This window comes from Numida meleagris, chromosome 3, assembly GCF_002078875.1.
Source record: "Numida meleagris isolate 19003 breed g44 Domestic line chromosome 3, NumMel1.0, whole genome shotgun sequence".
Classification (NCBI taxonomy): domain Eukaryota; kingdom Metazoa; phylum Chordata; class Aves; order Galliformes; family Numididae; genus Numida; species Numida meleagris.
Window position 1 is genome coordinate 75,924,664 of NC_034411.1, and position 13,804 is coordinate 75,938,467.

Below are 13,804 nucleotides of genomic sequence, written 5' to 3' on the forward strand. Positions count from 1 at the left end.
TTTTTTTTATTTGTGTTTTGATGCATTGGCAACTGAGGTGTGATGGTGATGCTGAAGACAGCCATTTTTCCACAGGTATAAAACTAAATCAGTGTGTTTAACAAGAATCACCGTACCGTTTCATAGGCTTTTTCTTATCTGCCAGCATAGATTTTTTTTGAAAGCTGGAAGCTAAATTATACGAATAAGCATATTAATAACTAAAACTTTATTAAGAATTAGAGAATTTATGAAAGAATCATCTAGTTAATATGCATATTCGTATAATTCAGTTTTGCAGCTCTGGAGGAACAGTCTTTGGCATGAAGAGGAGGAACGGGGAGAATTCTTTACCATGATACTTGACTGGCAGATTGGACTGCATCTTAACTGAGTAGACATGGATACAGTCCATTTGTGATTCCTTGTAAATATGCAATCTACAGGGAGAATGATTATCAGGTAAATACCTCTTGTTTAGATTTTCTCTTACCGTAGAATCATAGAATGTCCTGAGTTGGAAGAGACCCACAAGGATCATCATGTTCAACCCCTTACTCCACACAGCACCACCCAAAAATCAGACCATATGATAGAGAACTCCGACAAGCTCAATGCCATGCCCACTGCCCTGGGCAGCCTGTTCCATGCCCGCCACCCTCTGGTGTAGAACCTATCCCTAACCTACTCGCCCCTCCCCTGAGACAGCTCCATGCCGTTCCCTTGGGCCCTCTCTCTGTCACAGAGAGCAGAGCTCAGCGCTGCCCTGCGCTCCCTGTGAGGAGCTGCAGCCACCATGAGGCCTCCCCTCAGCCTCCTCTCTGGGCTGAACAGAGCAGGGAACCTCAGCTACTCTTAATTTGTCTTCTCCTCCGGACCCATCTTTGTAGCCCTCTTCTGGACGCTCTGGTAGTTTTATGTCTTTATATTGTGGCACGCAAACCATGCACAGTACTCAAAGTGAGCACAACAGAGAGCAGAGCAGCACAACCCCCTCTCTCGCCCACTGGCAATGCTGTGCTTGGTGCACCCCAGGGTATGGTTGGTCTTCCTGGCTGCCTGGGCACGCTGTTGACTCATGTTCAGTTTATTGTTGACCAAGATGCCAAGATCAATTTCAGAGGTGCTGCTCTCCACTCTGTATGTATAACTGGTTATTTTACCATCTGAAGGGCTAAATGTTCATTGTTAATGATGATTTCCCACAGGAGATGTTTTCAGATTTCTTATCTGACTCCTCAAAAGACCTAAGGATATGTAATATCAAACTAAACGGGACTTGTATGATACTGATGTTCTGAAATGTTTTCATTTGGCCCAAATCTTTGAGGGAATAGAAGAGAAGTTTTGAGGGTAGAGGAGAAGATACCTCCCAGCCATCTTGCTACAATAGTGAATAGTCCAAAGCAACTGCCTAGATAGCTCACAGAGAGATGTAAGCATACTGCCCATTTCACAAATTCTGTCTTGGACAGGAGAAACTTTACTGTTGATGTCAAAAAGCCTTGACAGACTCTTCCCCCCCCCCCGTGATATATAAGCTGTTGGAACAGTTAGAACATTGCAGTTTCTTTCATCAGCAATCTGAACGTAGTTGACAGATAACAGCGGATCTGTTAGCTGACACCTAAAACCTCATTTTGGGGAAAAGTATTCTCCCAAGTATTTTGCAAATAGGACAGCGAGTTATACTTCTGAGCCAAAACTTTCAAACTTTTCGTGGGTCGAACAGATCTTCTAATGTTTATTAAGTACCATCTGTTCTATTCCTATGTAAGTCATGCATTTCACAGGAAGTACAGGGTGTAACATGCAGTGCTTCTAAAATGGGTGGTTATGTCTTAACCAGTCTGGATGTGGTGGTTACTACTAGTGATTTCCTTTGTGATTTTTGAGGGGAGCTGTCTTGCAGTCATCTGTGAGACAGAGGGAAGCCATTAACCTTCGTGGTTGATATAGTTAGCCAGGGTAGTATTTAAGTATCAAGGTACATTGATTCTGAATATTAGTAACTTTCTAATCTACCTTTTTTTAACCAACATTTAACCCCAGTACAGTGCTAGTGGACATACTTTGATGGATACAGAAAAAATGTTATTTTCTCATTTTTGCAGCAGTGTTTTCTCATGTACTTTATCCGTATGGTCTGTATGTTTAATGCCTCTGACTATTCTTGTCACTCTTTATATTCTGTCATGTTGGCCCACATTTTTCTGAGGCTTTGGTGCCTGTAGTTGAACACATGCCTCTAGCTGAGGCCACCTCAGTGCTTAACATGAAGGAATTAATTTCATATGTCTTAAGGCTAATACTTCTGCTTATGTATCTCAATATAATTGCCTTTTAAAAGATGGACTAATGCTAATTCAGCACGTGGTCTATGTCTGCCTCCTTGTCTTTTTCTCTAATTTTCTGCAAGTGTGTAGATGTATAATTTCTTATTCCTTATTAAATGTGGATCTTTGTACTGAATTGGAAAGTATTTTCCCCCTCCTCATTTCTAAGGATTGCTCTCTTCCTCTCTTTCAGAAGATACACTCTTTTTCTGTTACGTTTTAGAATGTTTGTTCTCTGTAGAGCTTTCTTTGAGCATTTTGGACTTAAGTCTCTTGAGTAGCTGAAGATGGCAATCACCCAGGCCTGGTGATAGCCGCTGGAGTCAGGGGGTTGTAGGATTGGAGCTGTGCCCTCTCACCCCCTCCTCCAGCTGCTATTCTGAATCTGACCCAAGACATGATGATGCACTGCCACTTCTCCTTCAGCTGAAGCAATGGGCGTAGGGATGTGGTGGCAAGGGTAAGGAATTTGAGGAATACGGATGATATGAAGGTTGTGCGGAGTGTAGCTGCCAGAAGCTCGTATTTACCTGGGATCTTGAGGTACTGCTGCTGAGCTGACTCCTCTAGCATCACTGCACCACGTTCAGCCCATTTCCACGGGGTTGTTACTTCAATAACAGTGCAGAAAGTAAATGGGTCTGGCTCAGTTCTGGCACCTTTTCGAAGGAGTTATCTGTCTGAAACCTAGAGCTCTGAGTTTGCCAAGTATCAATATGCAAATGTCTCTCCTTGTTTTCCTACTGCTGTGTCTTTGCTATTAAGTATATTTGAGGCCTGACTTTATTCTGTAAAAGCATCATCTTGCCTGCCTGCTGCTATGGCAGTATTTACACTAGCATCCTGGATGGAGTGTCTGCCTACCTGAGTTGATTATATTCTTACGCTGCAGTAACTGAGTGAAATAGTCTCTGTGTTATCTGTTCTGCTATTGTACAGCCTTGTCTTCACCCTACGATGTCAGCACTTTGCTCCTCACTCCCCCTAGTCCTCTTGCTTCAAATTGCCAGAATTACAGTGTGCCTATCAGGAGAATGGAGAAGCCAGTGTAGAAAAAGCAAAAGCCTGGCTACTTTGTCCAATTATAAGCAGTACTTGTTTCCTTAATTATTCCATATTTGTACCTCTCCACCTTCAAATCATAGTCGTGTGTTTGTATTTGTATGTGTATATGTATATACATTTATGTAATTACATAAATCGAGCACATACTACTTATGCAAAGGAACCTGTTGTCTGGTCAGGTATTTGCAATCAATTAACAGTTAAAAGCTCTTACAGTAAACAAACCAAACAAAGTGACTGGAACTAAATTAGAGTGCGTACTTTCTGTGTGCTGGGAAGCCGATGTCTTAGTAATTTTGAATAATTCACTCTAACTTCATGCCTTTCTTACCATACAGAGAATTTTTGAAGCTGTTCAGAATTGTAATGATACAGTATCGCACTTGTGATATCAAGTGTGGAAGCAGTATGCAGCTGATTTTAGTTCATAGGGTAACTTCAATTGTACTGTGCGCTCCGACATTAGCGGTTCCAAAATCAGTTATGTTAAGTGCATAATTCTCTTTATCAGTTTACAAGAGCCAATTTCAAATGGTTAGCACAGTTTCATGTTTATGACTTTATTTTTTTGGGAAAGTCTTTGCTATTGCCTGCTTTTTTGGTTTCGTCTTAGCAGTCCCTAATGCCATTGCACCATGATGTTATTTGGAGAAGCGGGTCACAATCCTTTATTTCCTAGTGCTCTTAACCCCTTATTGAGAACCCAGACAGCACACTGGCCAGCCTTGCAGAGCTCTGCCTCCCCTACTGAGTCACCTGTGAGCTGCTGCACCTACTCGTGTGGGGATAAGTGATGCTCCAAAAGTCTGTGGAGCTTAAGGTAATTAAGGTTGTGAACTAGCTTATTTCTTCAGGATGTACTGTTCTCAGAATATGATTTGGTGGCACAGCTGAGCCAGTCTTAACTGAAAACTTGCATTCTGCTTTCCCTTCACTCTTTGTGTACTTTCTGCTTCCACTGTGCAGGCACCAGTACTGACTCATCCAATGGTGAGCTAATTTAGGATACCAATTTGGAAGAATATTACTAATTCACGTTGTTATTTTTGCCATCTTAGTTCTTAGACTTGCTCAAGAGTGGAACAGATGAGCGCAATGGTGCGTGGAAGGGGAAGGGAGCAAAAAGGCTCCTTTCATAAGTAATATGTAGCTAGATTTGTTAAAGCAAGTTTCAAGGTTTTTAGAGAACAGGTAGGAAATACTTCTGTCATCGTATGCGGGATATACATTTCAACAGGTAAAGCACCATGCTTTGATCTTTTCAGTCTGCATTGAGATTTTGAGATGCTGCTAAGATAAGCCTGATAGATTTGGAATCTCCATAGAAACCTTCAGTTCTATTGCTTTCCCAAGCTGATGGCCTTATTGGGTTCTGTTGTGCAGAATCTTATTCTACTCAGCATCAAATCTTTTCTAGAATACAAAGATTATTTGAGTTTTATTTTCCGTATTCTTTTTTGATATCTGCTTAGGCTTGCCTGGGGCGTTCAAAATAGCTTCTAAATTTTGGTAACTTGGTTTAGATTGGTAACAAAATCATATGAGTATACTTTCATACATGTTTTTGTTACAAACCAGCTGTTTATATTCTCTTTTGTGAAGAAGTTTGTCGTAGATCAACCAAGAACTCTCAAAGTTTGGTGCTGCATAAGTACACTTTTTTTCCCCTACAGTGTAAGTTTAAGTTTTTAAACATGTGATATGCTACATCACCGAAGTGGAGGTAAAATCCATGGTTTTTAAACTTCTTGTACTGGAGTTGCCATATAGGTCTGAATGGAATTACCATAATGAACTGAAAACACGCATGTCAGAGATTTGGAGGGAGAGAAATGGGACTTAATTGCTTCATCTGTTTGAGGTGTTTTTTTTGTTTTTAAAATAAAACAAATTGTTTGAAAATTTTTCTGTGACTTCATTAATTTCTGTGCTGCTTAAGTTTGTGTCTGCTGCTAGTAAGCAGCTCTTATTTCCCATGAATGGAGGAAAGCACTGAATTTTTTGATATAAGGATACAATTTATGTATTAATTTTTTTTATTTAACATTTCATATTTAAATTTTGTTATTAGTTTACTTATTTTGAAGCCAATTTTTTGGGGGCACGTTTAAAGAAGATATCTTTTTTTATTATTCCCAGAAATAACTCATTTCAGTTGTTGGGTTCATGATATGGCCCATGTATTTGGCTTTACTGAGAAAGCTGAACTGATGTATCTTGGTATTTGGGGGAGAAATAGTGCCGGAGTGGAAGAAGTCTCTAAGCTAGTATTGCTCATTAAGATCATATATTGTTTAAAACAACATGGGTCTTGTATTGATGTGTTCTGATCTGCTTTTATGAAAGCTTACATACTAATTTTTTGTTAATTTTATTTTTGTTTAGGGTGCAATTTTCTTGGAAGGTGTAGCAGTTAAATATGTGACCCAGGTGACAACACAACCGAAGTTGGGAGGAATACAGCAAAAGTGTCAGCAATTCTGTGGATGGGAAGGGTAGGAGAATATTTAAAACTTCTTCATTTATACTTTCTAGAGATGTTGTGTTTCTAGTTCTGCAGAAGAAAGCAGTCAAAAAAGGTGGCTATTTTTAGGTGGACTTGTACCCTCCCCCCCAAAAAAGTCTAAAAAACCCTCAAAAGTGAATCAAGTGAGGATGTTACATTGTCCTGTGAAACAGAATGATCAACTGTGAATAAACAAGATCTTAAAATTCCTTTTACACTGGTGTAAAAAAAATAAAAAAATAAAAAAAAATAAAAAATTTCAGGTGAGTTGTTGCCATGGAAATTTCCTATGTTGTCTAGTCCAAGAATTTGTGTAAAGTTTAGTACTTTCTGAAACAGCAGATATGTTTATACTTGTACAATATAATACTCATTATATAGGGCCAACTTAGTTTTATGTCCAACATTAATGAGTGTTGGTTTTAATGTCTCAAATTCTGAACTTCTCCTTTATAAAGCTGGAACTCCAGGGAGTTGCTCACAGTGCTTCCAGACTGTCTGAAGCTTACAGTTTTTCCAGTGCTTCTAGTTTTGAATGCAAATCTCTCTTCATCTAAAATTAAAATTTTGAAGTTCTGCATAATTCATTGTTTTGTCATGAACAACTACCCTTGTTACTATCAGAAAAACATTTAATTCCTCTTGTGAAATACGTTGTTGGGAAGATGTTCTAACTCAAGGTTAACCTTGCAGCAAGTCTAGAACAGGATGTGACTTCAGTCGCATGGTGTTAAAAATTGCATTACCTTGTGTGACTGCTCATTGCAGTACATTAATAAACATATTTTTCTTTTTAGGTCTGGATTCCCCGGAGCACAGCCTGTTTCCATGGACAAGCAAAATATTAAATTTCTGGAACAGAAGCCATACAAAGTTAGCTGGAAAGCAGACGGCACTCGGTAAGCTCATTTTAAATGAAAAAGAAATACCCTATAAACTGGGCATGGTCTGTATTTTCCCAGGAAAGTGAACTAACATCTACAGCAGACAAAGCACGTTCTAACAACAAAACTGACTGACTCCAAAGTTCAGTTTTTTGTCTTCGTACCCAACATTTGTTGATGTTTGTGGCTGAATTTCATTTTAGCAGCTGCTCTGCAGACTGGCTGTTAAATGCAAGTACTTTTATTCTTCTCTGTGACCCTTGTCTGTCTGTCAGCTAGGATTTGCCAGCAAGGTCTTAGAATAATCTCAGGTAACAGTAAGAGTTGGTTAAGCTAAATAATTTGTTTATAAAAGCTAAATTAAAATTCATATTTGAGCCTTCAGAGGTAGACTAATGTTGGAAATGTCATGTTTTTTGTTTTTGTTCACACTGTGATCCTGTATTCAAACCTGTGGTTCAGATTGGTCCAGGGGTCAATAGTTTCATCTTCCCTTACCGGTTCTGTTGCTCTCATTGTAGGGGGGACTTTTTTTTCCCTCCCTTTGGTAACAGACTGCAACTTGGTCATATTGATGTTTTGAACCTATTCGGTATTATAATTGTGAGTTTGAAATGCATCCTTACTTGTAATTTCTCCTTTTTTTTTAATTTGTCTTAACATGTGGTATGATTTTTAGGTGTGGTACAATACTCTGCCTTGTCTTCAGTTGCCAGTACAGAATAGTGTGGTTTTCACACAAGCTTCATTATGTTTGCCCTATTTTGGGTGTCTGAGCTGCTGTGTGGTGTCTCAGATTGTGCTAGAGGTCTGTGCTTTGGTAGTCAGCATGTCCAATTGTGACTGATTATTTTATATTTATGTAGTCTATATGTGTGTATATGTATATAAAATACGTACAATAGAATTCCAGACATCAATTTATTTGACTTATTTTTCCATAATATATCTTGCAAAATAGAAATATTTTGCCTTAAGGCAAAAATTGAGGCATTGCCTGCAAAAATTAAAATCATCTGTTGGGAAGAACTTCTACTGCTCATTTACTTGAAACAGGATTTTTGCCAACACTTCAGAAATTTAATTGGGGCTTTATCTAGTCAAATCTTGAAAACTCCAAGGACAAGGTTGACGTAGCTTTTGAGTAATCTGTTCTGGAGCTGCAGTGCCCATCCAGTGGTGGAATTTTTTTTCTTGATGTTCAAAGGGAACCTTCCAGGTTGCAGTTCATAGCTGTGACCTCTTGTATCATTTGTCACTACTGAGGGGAGTTTAGACTATGTCTTTAATTGCTGTTAATATACTTCTAGGCTGCTGCCTTATCATCCTTCGGCTTTTTGTTTCATCTCATAGAATCGTGGGGTGGTTTGGGTTGGAAGAGACCTTTAAGACCATACAGTTCCACTCCCTCTGCTGTGGGCAGGGACACCTCCCACTGGACCAAGCTGCCTAGGGCCCCATCCAACCTAGCCTTGAACGCCTCCAGGGATGGAACATCCACATCTTCTCTGGGCAGCCTGTGCCAGTGCCTCAGCACCCTCCGAATAAAGAATTTCGTCCTGGTATCTGGTGTAAAACTTGCTGCTTTTAGTTTAAAGCTGTTACCCCTTGTCTTTTCACTACACTGCCTGGCAAAGAGTCTCTTTCCATCTTTCTTCATTCTTGTAGGCCTCTCTTTAGGTAGTGGAAGTCTGCAGTGAGGTCTCCTCTGAGCCTTCTCTTCTCCAGGCTAGACAACCCCAGCTCCCTCAGCCTTTCTTTACATGGGAGGTACTCTAGCCTTTGGATCATCCTTATGACCCTTCTCTGAACCTGTTCCAACAGCTCCTCGTCCTTATGCTGGAGGACCCAGAGATGAACACAGTAGTCCAGGTGGAATTTCACAAGAAAAAGGGGGAGAATCACCTCCTTTGCCCTGCTGGTCACAATTCTTTTGATGCAAGATGCAATTGTCTTTCTGGGCTACAAGCTCCCCCTGCTGACATAGCTCAGTTTTTTTGTCCCCCTCAACCCCCAAGTCCTTTTCTGTAGAACTGCTCTCAGTCCATTCTCTACCCAGCCTGTATTTCATTTCTGTTTGGGGTTGCCCTGACCCAGCTTCAAGACTTTGCCCTTGGCCTTGTTGAACTTCATGAGGTTCGTGTGGGCTTACCTCTCAGTGTGTCAAGGTACTTCTGGATGGCGTTGCTTCTCTCCAGCAAGTCAGCTGCACCACTCAGTTTGGTGTTATCCATAAATCTGCAGAGGGTGCACACAAATCCTGCTGTCTGTGTCACTGACAGCTGCAGTTGTCTTTTTTGCAATTTTATCATCTAAGTACGTAGTTTAATTTTTGACATTAACAAAATGTAATGGTCTTGATCAAAATTACTTTACAGCTTTTGAGAACTGTGAAGAAATATGCTCTGCCAGTTGTTTGTTCATTGAATGCTGTTACTAGCATAGGTCAGTTGATGGTTATAAGTGAAGCAAATGCATCCAGCATTAGCAAGCTCCAGCATGACGAGAACATCTTTTGTGATGCATTCCCTAGGACAGGTTCTCAAGGTGACTAGATTAGTGAGATTCTGATTTGAGCATCCTCTGCAGGGTATCCTTTTGTTCCTTCTCTGATGTGTATGAAAAATCTTTGTCACACAGAGTGTCTTGCCTCTACTCCCAGCAGCTTGGATGAGGTATATAAAGTATTTACTGATGGAAATAAAATCCCAAGTGGTAGGTGGCCCATTGTCCTTGTGCTCTTGCAGACACGTACTGTGGCTCTTTGTACATGCGAATCTTCCTTAAGTAAAATTCTGAAATTCCAAAATCATACTTGATGAAAGTAAGAGTGAGAATATTTTTTTAATTTGGAACATTTGTGAAATTACAACAATTTTCTCGATGTCTTGGATGTTTGGAATCATTATCAATGGGGATTGATACTGTAACCTTTTGTTTTTCTTCAGTGTTTCTGATTTCATAACTGAAATCAGGAATATCAGATACTAATGGAAATGATCTTAGACTCTGCCACTCAGAGCATTCAGATTACAATCTTCCACGTTGGAGTGAGCACTCTTGAGGTAGAAAGTAATGACATTTCTTGCATTGTATTCAGTTGTGTCTCACTAGTAGGAGCTTATAGGCTGTCTTGTAAAGTTTTTCTCACTTTCATTACTTTGTTAGGTTTGTTATCTTCAGTTTTAGAATGGAATATTCTAGATAAATGAAAAGCCTTAAAAATATGGGGAATTGAATGTCTTATGAGAATTACCAAGTGGTTCCACTTGGACTCCATCAGGATTCAGCACAATTCAGCCAGAACTAAGCTATCTTCCACACAAAAGGTCCCTCAAATGTTTTTCATCTTCATTGTTTGTACTTCAGGGTTTTATTAGGTTGGGCAGAGCATGATGTGAAAATACAAAGCTCACACTCAGTATGACATCCAAGCATTAAGAAGCGTGTGAGAATGTCGGCCTTATCACCCAAGTGCTTGTGCACGGTTGGCCAGTGTTAATGTGATGCAGACATTCTGAGAACACAGAATGTTACAGAAACATTGTGCTGGGAGATCCAGGCTTATTCTCAGAGCAGTACTGTGCATTCAAGTGCTGCTGAGCCTAAGCAAATAAACTCAGCCAGCTAAACTGACCGTGCAAAGAGCCAGATGGGCTTCTTTGCGTTAATTGTGCTTTTAATCCACATTCCAGTTATACTATCCTTGAAGTTGACTTCTAAAACTGTGAAAATGTTTGCAAAGTATAAACATGTGTAGCTCAGATATTGTTATTGGTAGTTCTTGCCTTTTTTGACATCTTGGTCCATAAGCAAGTCTTTGTTTTTAGGATTGATTTACACTAATATTTTAATATGCATTAAAGCCATTTTGTGGAAATGTTTTTTTGAACAATCTAAGCCTATTGCTTCTAGAAGTTAAAAGTAACATTTTCTGTTATTTCAAAATAATTTCTTTACTACGATCTATTTGATATTAAAGGAAAAGGAAATAGCTTTGTCTGCAGTATCTCTTGTATGCTTTTCCACTGAAGAATGATCCCTTCAAAACCATGGATCATTGACCAGTGCAGATGGGTATGATTTAGAACAAACAGTAAGATGCTGTATTTAATTAAAAATTAAAATTAGCTTACAACCCTATGAAGTAGTACTAATTTTCACACTTCTTTTTGTGTTTGTATTTTCAATGTGAAAAGCTTTTCTTTGTCACATTGTATTCATTTGGAGAAAGTCTTATGGAATATTCTTACTTATGCAAACACACAGGAAGTATTCTGCTTTTGGAGTAGTTACAGATGAAATAGTAGTGCACCTTGAAGATTGTCTTTTGTGAAAGAAATTAGCGCGTATAACTTGAGAGGAATTTAAAGTGTTTGGGGGTATTTTATCCTGTGTTTTTAAAATTCAGAATGAGTAAGGAAGAATAGGAAAGTAAATAGTTCTGCTGAATTTTCTTGGACATATTAACTTGCGGCTGGCTCTGGGGATGCACAAACTGATAGCTGTACTCAAAGGAAAATGGTGTTACGCACACCGAGTGTTAATGAAATTCAACTGAGGGAATGTTGTGAAAGAGATAAAAGAAACCTGAGCTGCTCTTTGGACATTTAGACACTTTATAATAATAGCTACCCTAATCAACGATGAAAAACATCTGGCAATTTTTACATTGGACATGCTTCTAATTATTTTGTTGTTCTCCAATGATCCAGACTCCATATGTAATTAAACAGATTTCATTAATTGTTCTGAATGCTTGTGTTGACAAGCATGACCTTCTGGAATTAATATTAAGACATCAGTTACTGGAAAGATATTTACAGATACTTTGTTTACTTTATCTGGAAATGGAACCCCTGTTGTCAGGTATCTCTGAACCTATTCTGTCAGATGAATTACAGCTGCAACAGCCTGTCATCTATTTGTTACAATGTTATTTGACTTGCAAAGTTTTGTTCTAGTTGTTTATCTGCCTTTCTTTTTGATTACGATTGCTACAGTTTCATCAGACTGGCTGGACTTACAGAAAAGTAGGTGCTTAACTAATAATTTTATTTTACACTTTCTCACTTGAATATGAGTTGCTCACATGAGTTAATAACTGTATTTTCCCAGCCTAGGCAAACTTATTTAACAATGGTGAAATATATTTACATTTTATTCCTTCAGCAGTAGTTTTCTTTAGAGGTTTCATGGTCAAAGCCCTAGTTTTTAGGTATCGGTATTTTTTTAGGTATAGTATTGGTAATTTCATGAGGACTTTTCTCCAAAGACATCTGTTTTTCCTATTGATTTTAACTGGAACTGAGTGTTCTTGCTTTCTAAGTATCGCTGTATTTTTCTAACCATAGTGAGAAGAAAAAAAAATAATGAAGTATTTCTTAAATAAAAGATAATTATTTATCACCTGGCAATGACTAAATGTGTTTTAATTAGTTAAATTAGTTGGCAGTGATTCTGTAAGCATTTTTGCAATTTTACTGGAGTAGTGTCTTATCCGCTTATGTAAACTTATGGATTCTGAGTTTCTTTTTGTTAAAACACCCCTATTCCAATGGATCCAGAATTCAAAATCCTCTGACTTACCCTTGCTTACTTTGTCCTGGTTCTCAGATGTTGTGCCTGCACCGGTGACCTTGCTTGTTCAGTGTCTCACTTTCAGAGTCCTGTGAACATCACAAAGCACACATCTTGTTCTCGGTTCGTGTTACCTTCTGGAGCGAGCCAGTGTGCTTGCTCCAAAGGGAAATGCTGTGTGTTCTCCCTTCTTACCCAGGGCGATTCCTCAGTTTTGATTTTGTATTCTCAAACACTCCTAAATTTACTCCTGCACTGCCTGTGGGAGCATACATACCCACAGAACTGCTATGAAGACACTCTGGTAAATGGCAGTGCAGCTGCTTTTATTTTATACATTTCTAAACTGATGTAATGTGGTAGGCTGTTAACGCACTGATCTCATGTTCTCTTTTTTCATCCTGGGAGGACAATGTTGTGCTGCACAGCACTCCACCAAGCACAGTGCCTGTGGTCAGGCATGGTGATGCCCAACTCGCGGTGGAGTCAGGACCTTCCACGCAGCCATTCAGTGAGGCCTACAGCAGGTGCTGCGTGGTTGGTCTGCCAAATCACTCAGTGTTTCCTTTCTGAGCCAATGAGAGGTCATGGTCTAGGAACTTAGCAAACATTTTTATAAGGGCCTATGTGAAGACCTGTATCCATGTTTGTCTCAGGTTGAGGCTCCCTTAGCATCATCTCTCTTTGGAAAAATTCTTCCTCTGTGGCAGCTCTTTGTGTGAGTGTAAATATTATATGAAGTCCTGTTTTGGGGAGAAATGTTTCTAAAGTCATATCGCGTTATTAAAAAAATTACTTAAACTTGCAGTTATCTTGCCTGGTTTGACGTAAACTATATTCTGTATGTTTATTGAAACAGTCGTCAAACCTCTGGTGTCTTAAAAATAATTTCTATGGTAATCTATTCATGAGGCACCAAAATCCAAAGGACAGATTTTCCACTATTGAAGTCATGTCTTCTGGCTTATTAAATACAAAATACACATTGTAGGATAACAGTAGCTGCAAGGTATGTATGGCTTTACAAATGTATCCAGTTTCGTAGGGCTGTGATTGCTGAAATAGTAGATGCTATCCGAATAAGATAATTGTTATAGTATGTACAAGGCATGCTCGATGACTCAGTGTTATCAACTTTGTACTGTAAAGTCATTAGCCCAGGTGGTTAGCGGCTCGTTGTATCCCTTGATACAGGTCTCATTAATAACGTTTGTAGCAGATGTTTGTTCTAATGAGTGGAGCTGAATGTTCAGACAGAAGTAGGGTCGGCAAAGTAATGAGATGCCAGTTTTGAAAAAAAGACTCTTACCACTAAGAATAATTAAAAGCTTTAAAATGTCCATAGAATAATTCATATTAATCCAATCAAAGAGGACTAGGTTTTATAATGGTAAAATGTGACTTGAACAAAATACAAGCCATTAAGGGATGTGAGTTCCTGTCTTACATTTGTG

At 39.0% G+C, this 13,804-nt stretch overlaps 1 protein-coding gene across 1 annotated transcript in view; it reads left to right on the plus strand.

The window, feature by feature from the left end:
* Positions 1–13,804, plus strand: part of RNGTT (RNA guanylyltransferase and 5'-phosphatase) — a 188,536-nt gene that overhangs the window by 22,166 nt on the left and 152,566 nt on the right. The window contains exons 7-8 of the mRNA XM_021390753.1: positions 5,766–5,875; positions 6,684–6,785. Coding sequence (XP_021246428.1) covers positions 5,766–5,875; positions 6,684–6,785 — 212 coding nt within the window. The remainder of the gene's footprint in view (positions 1–5,765; positions 5,876–6,683; positions 6,786–13,804) is intronic.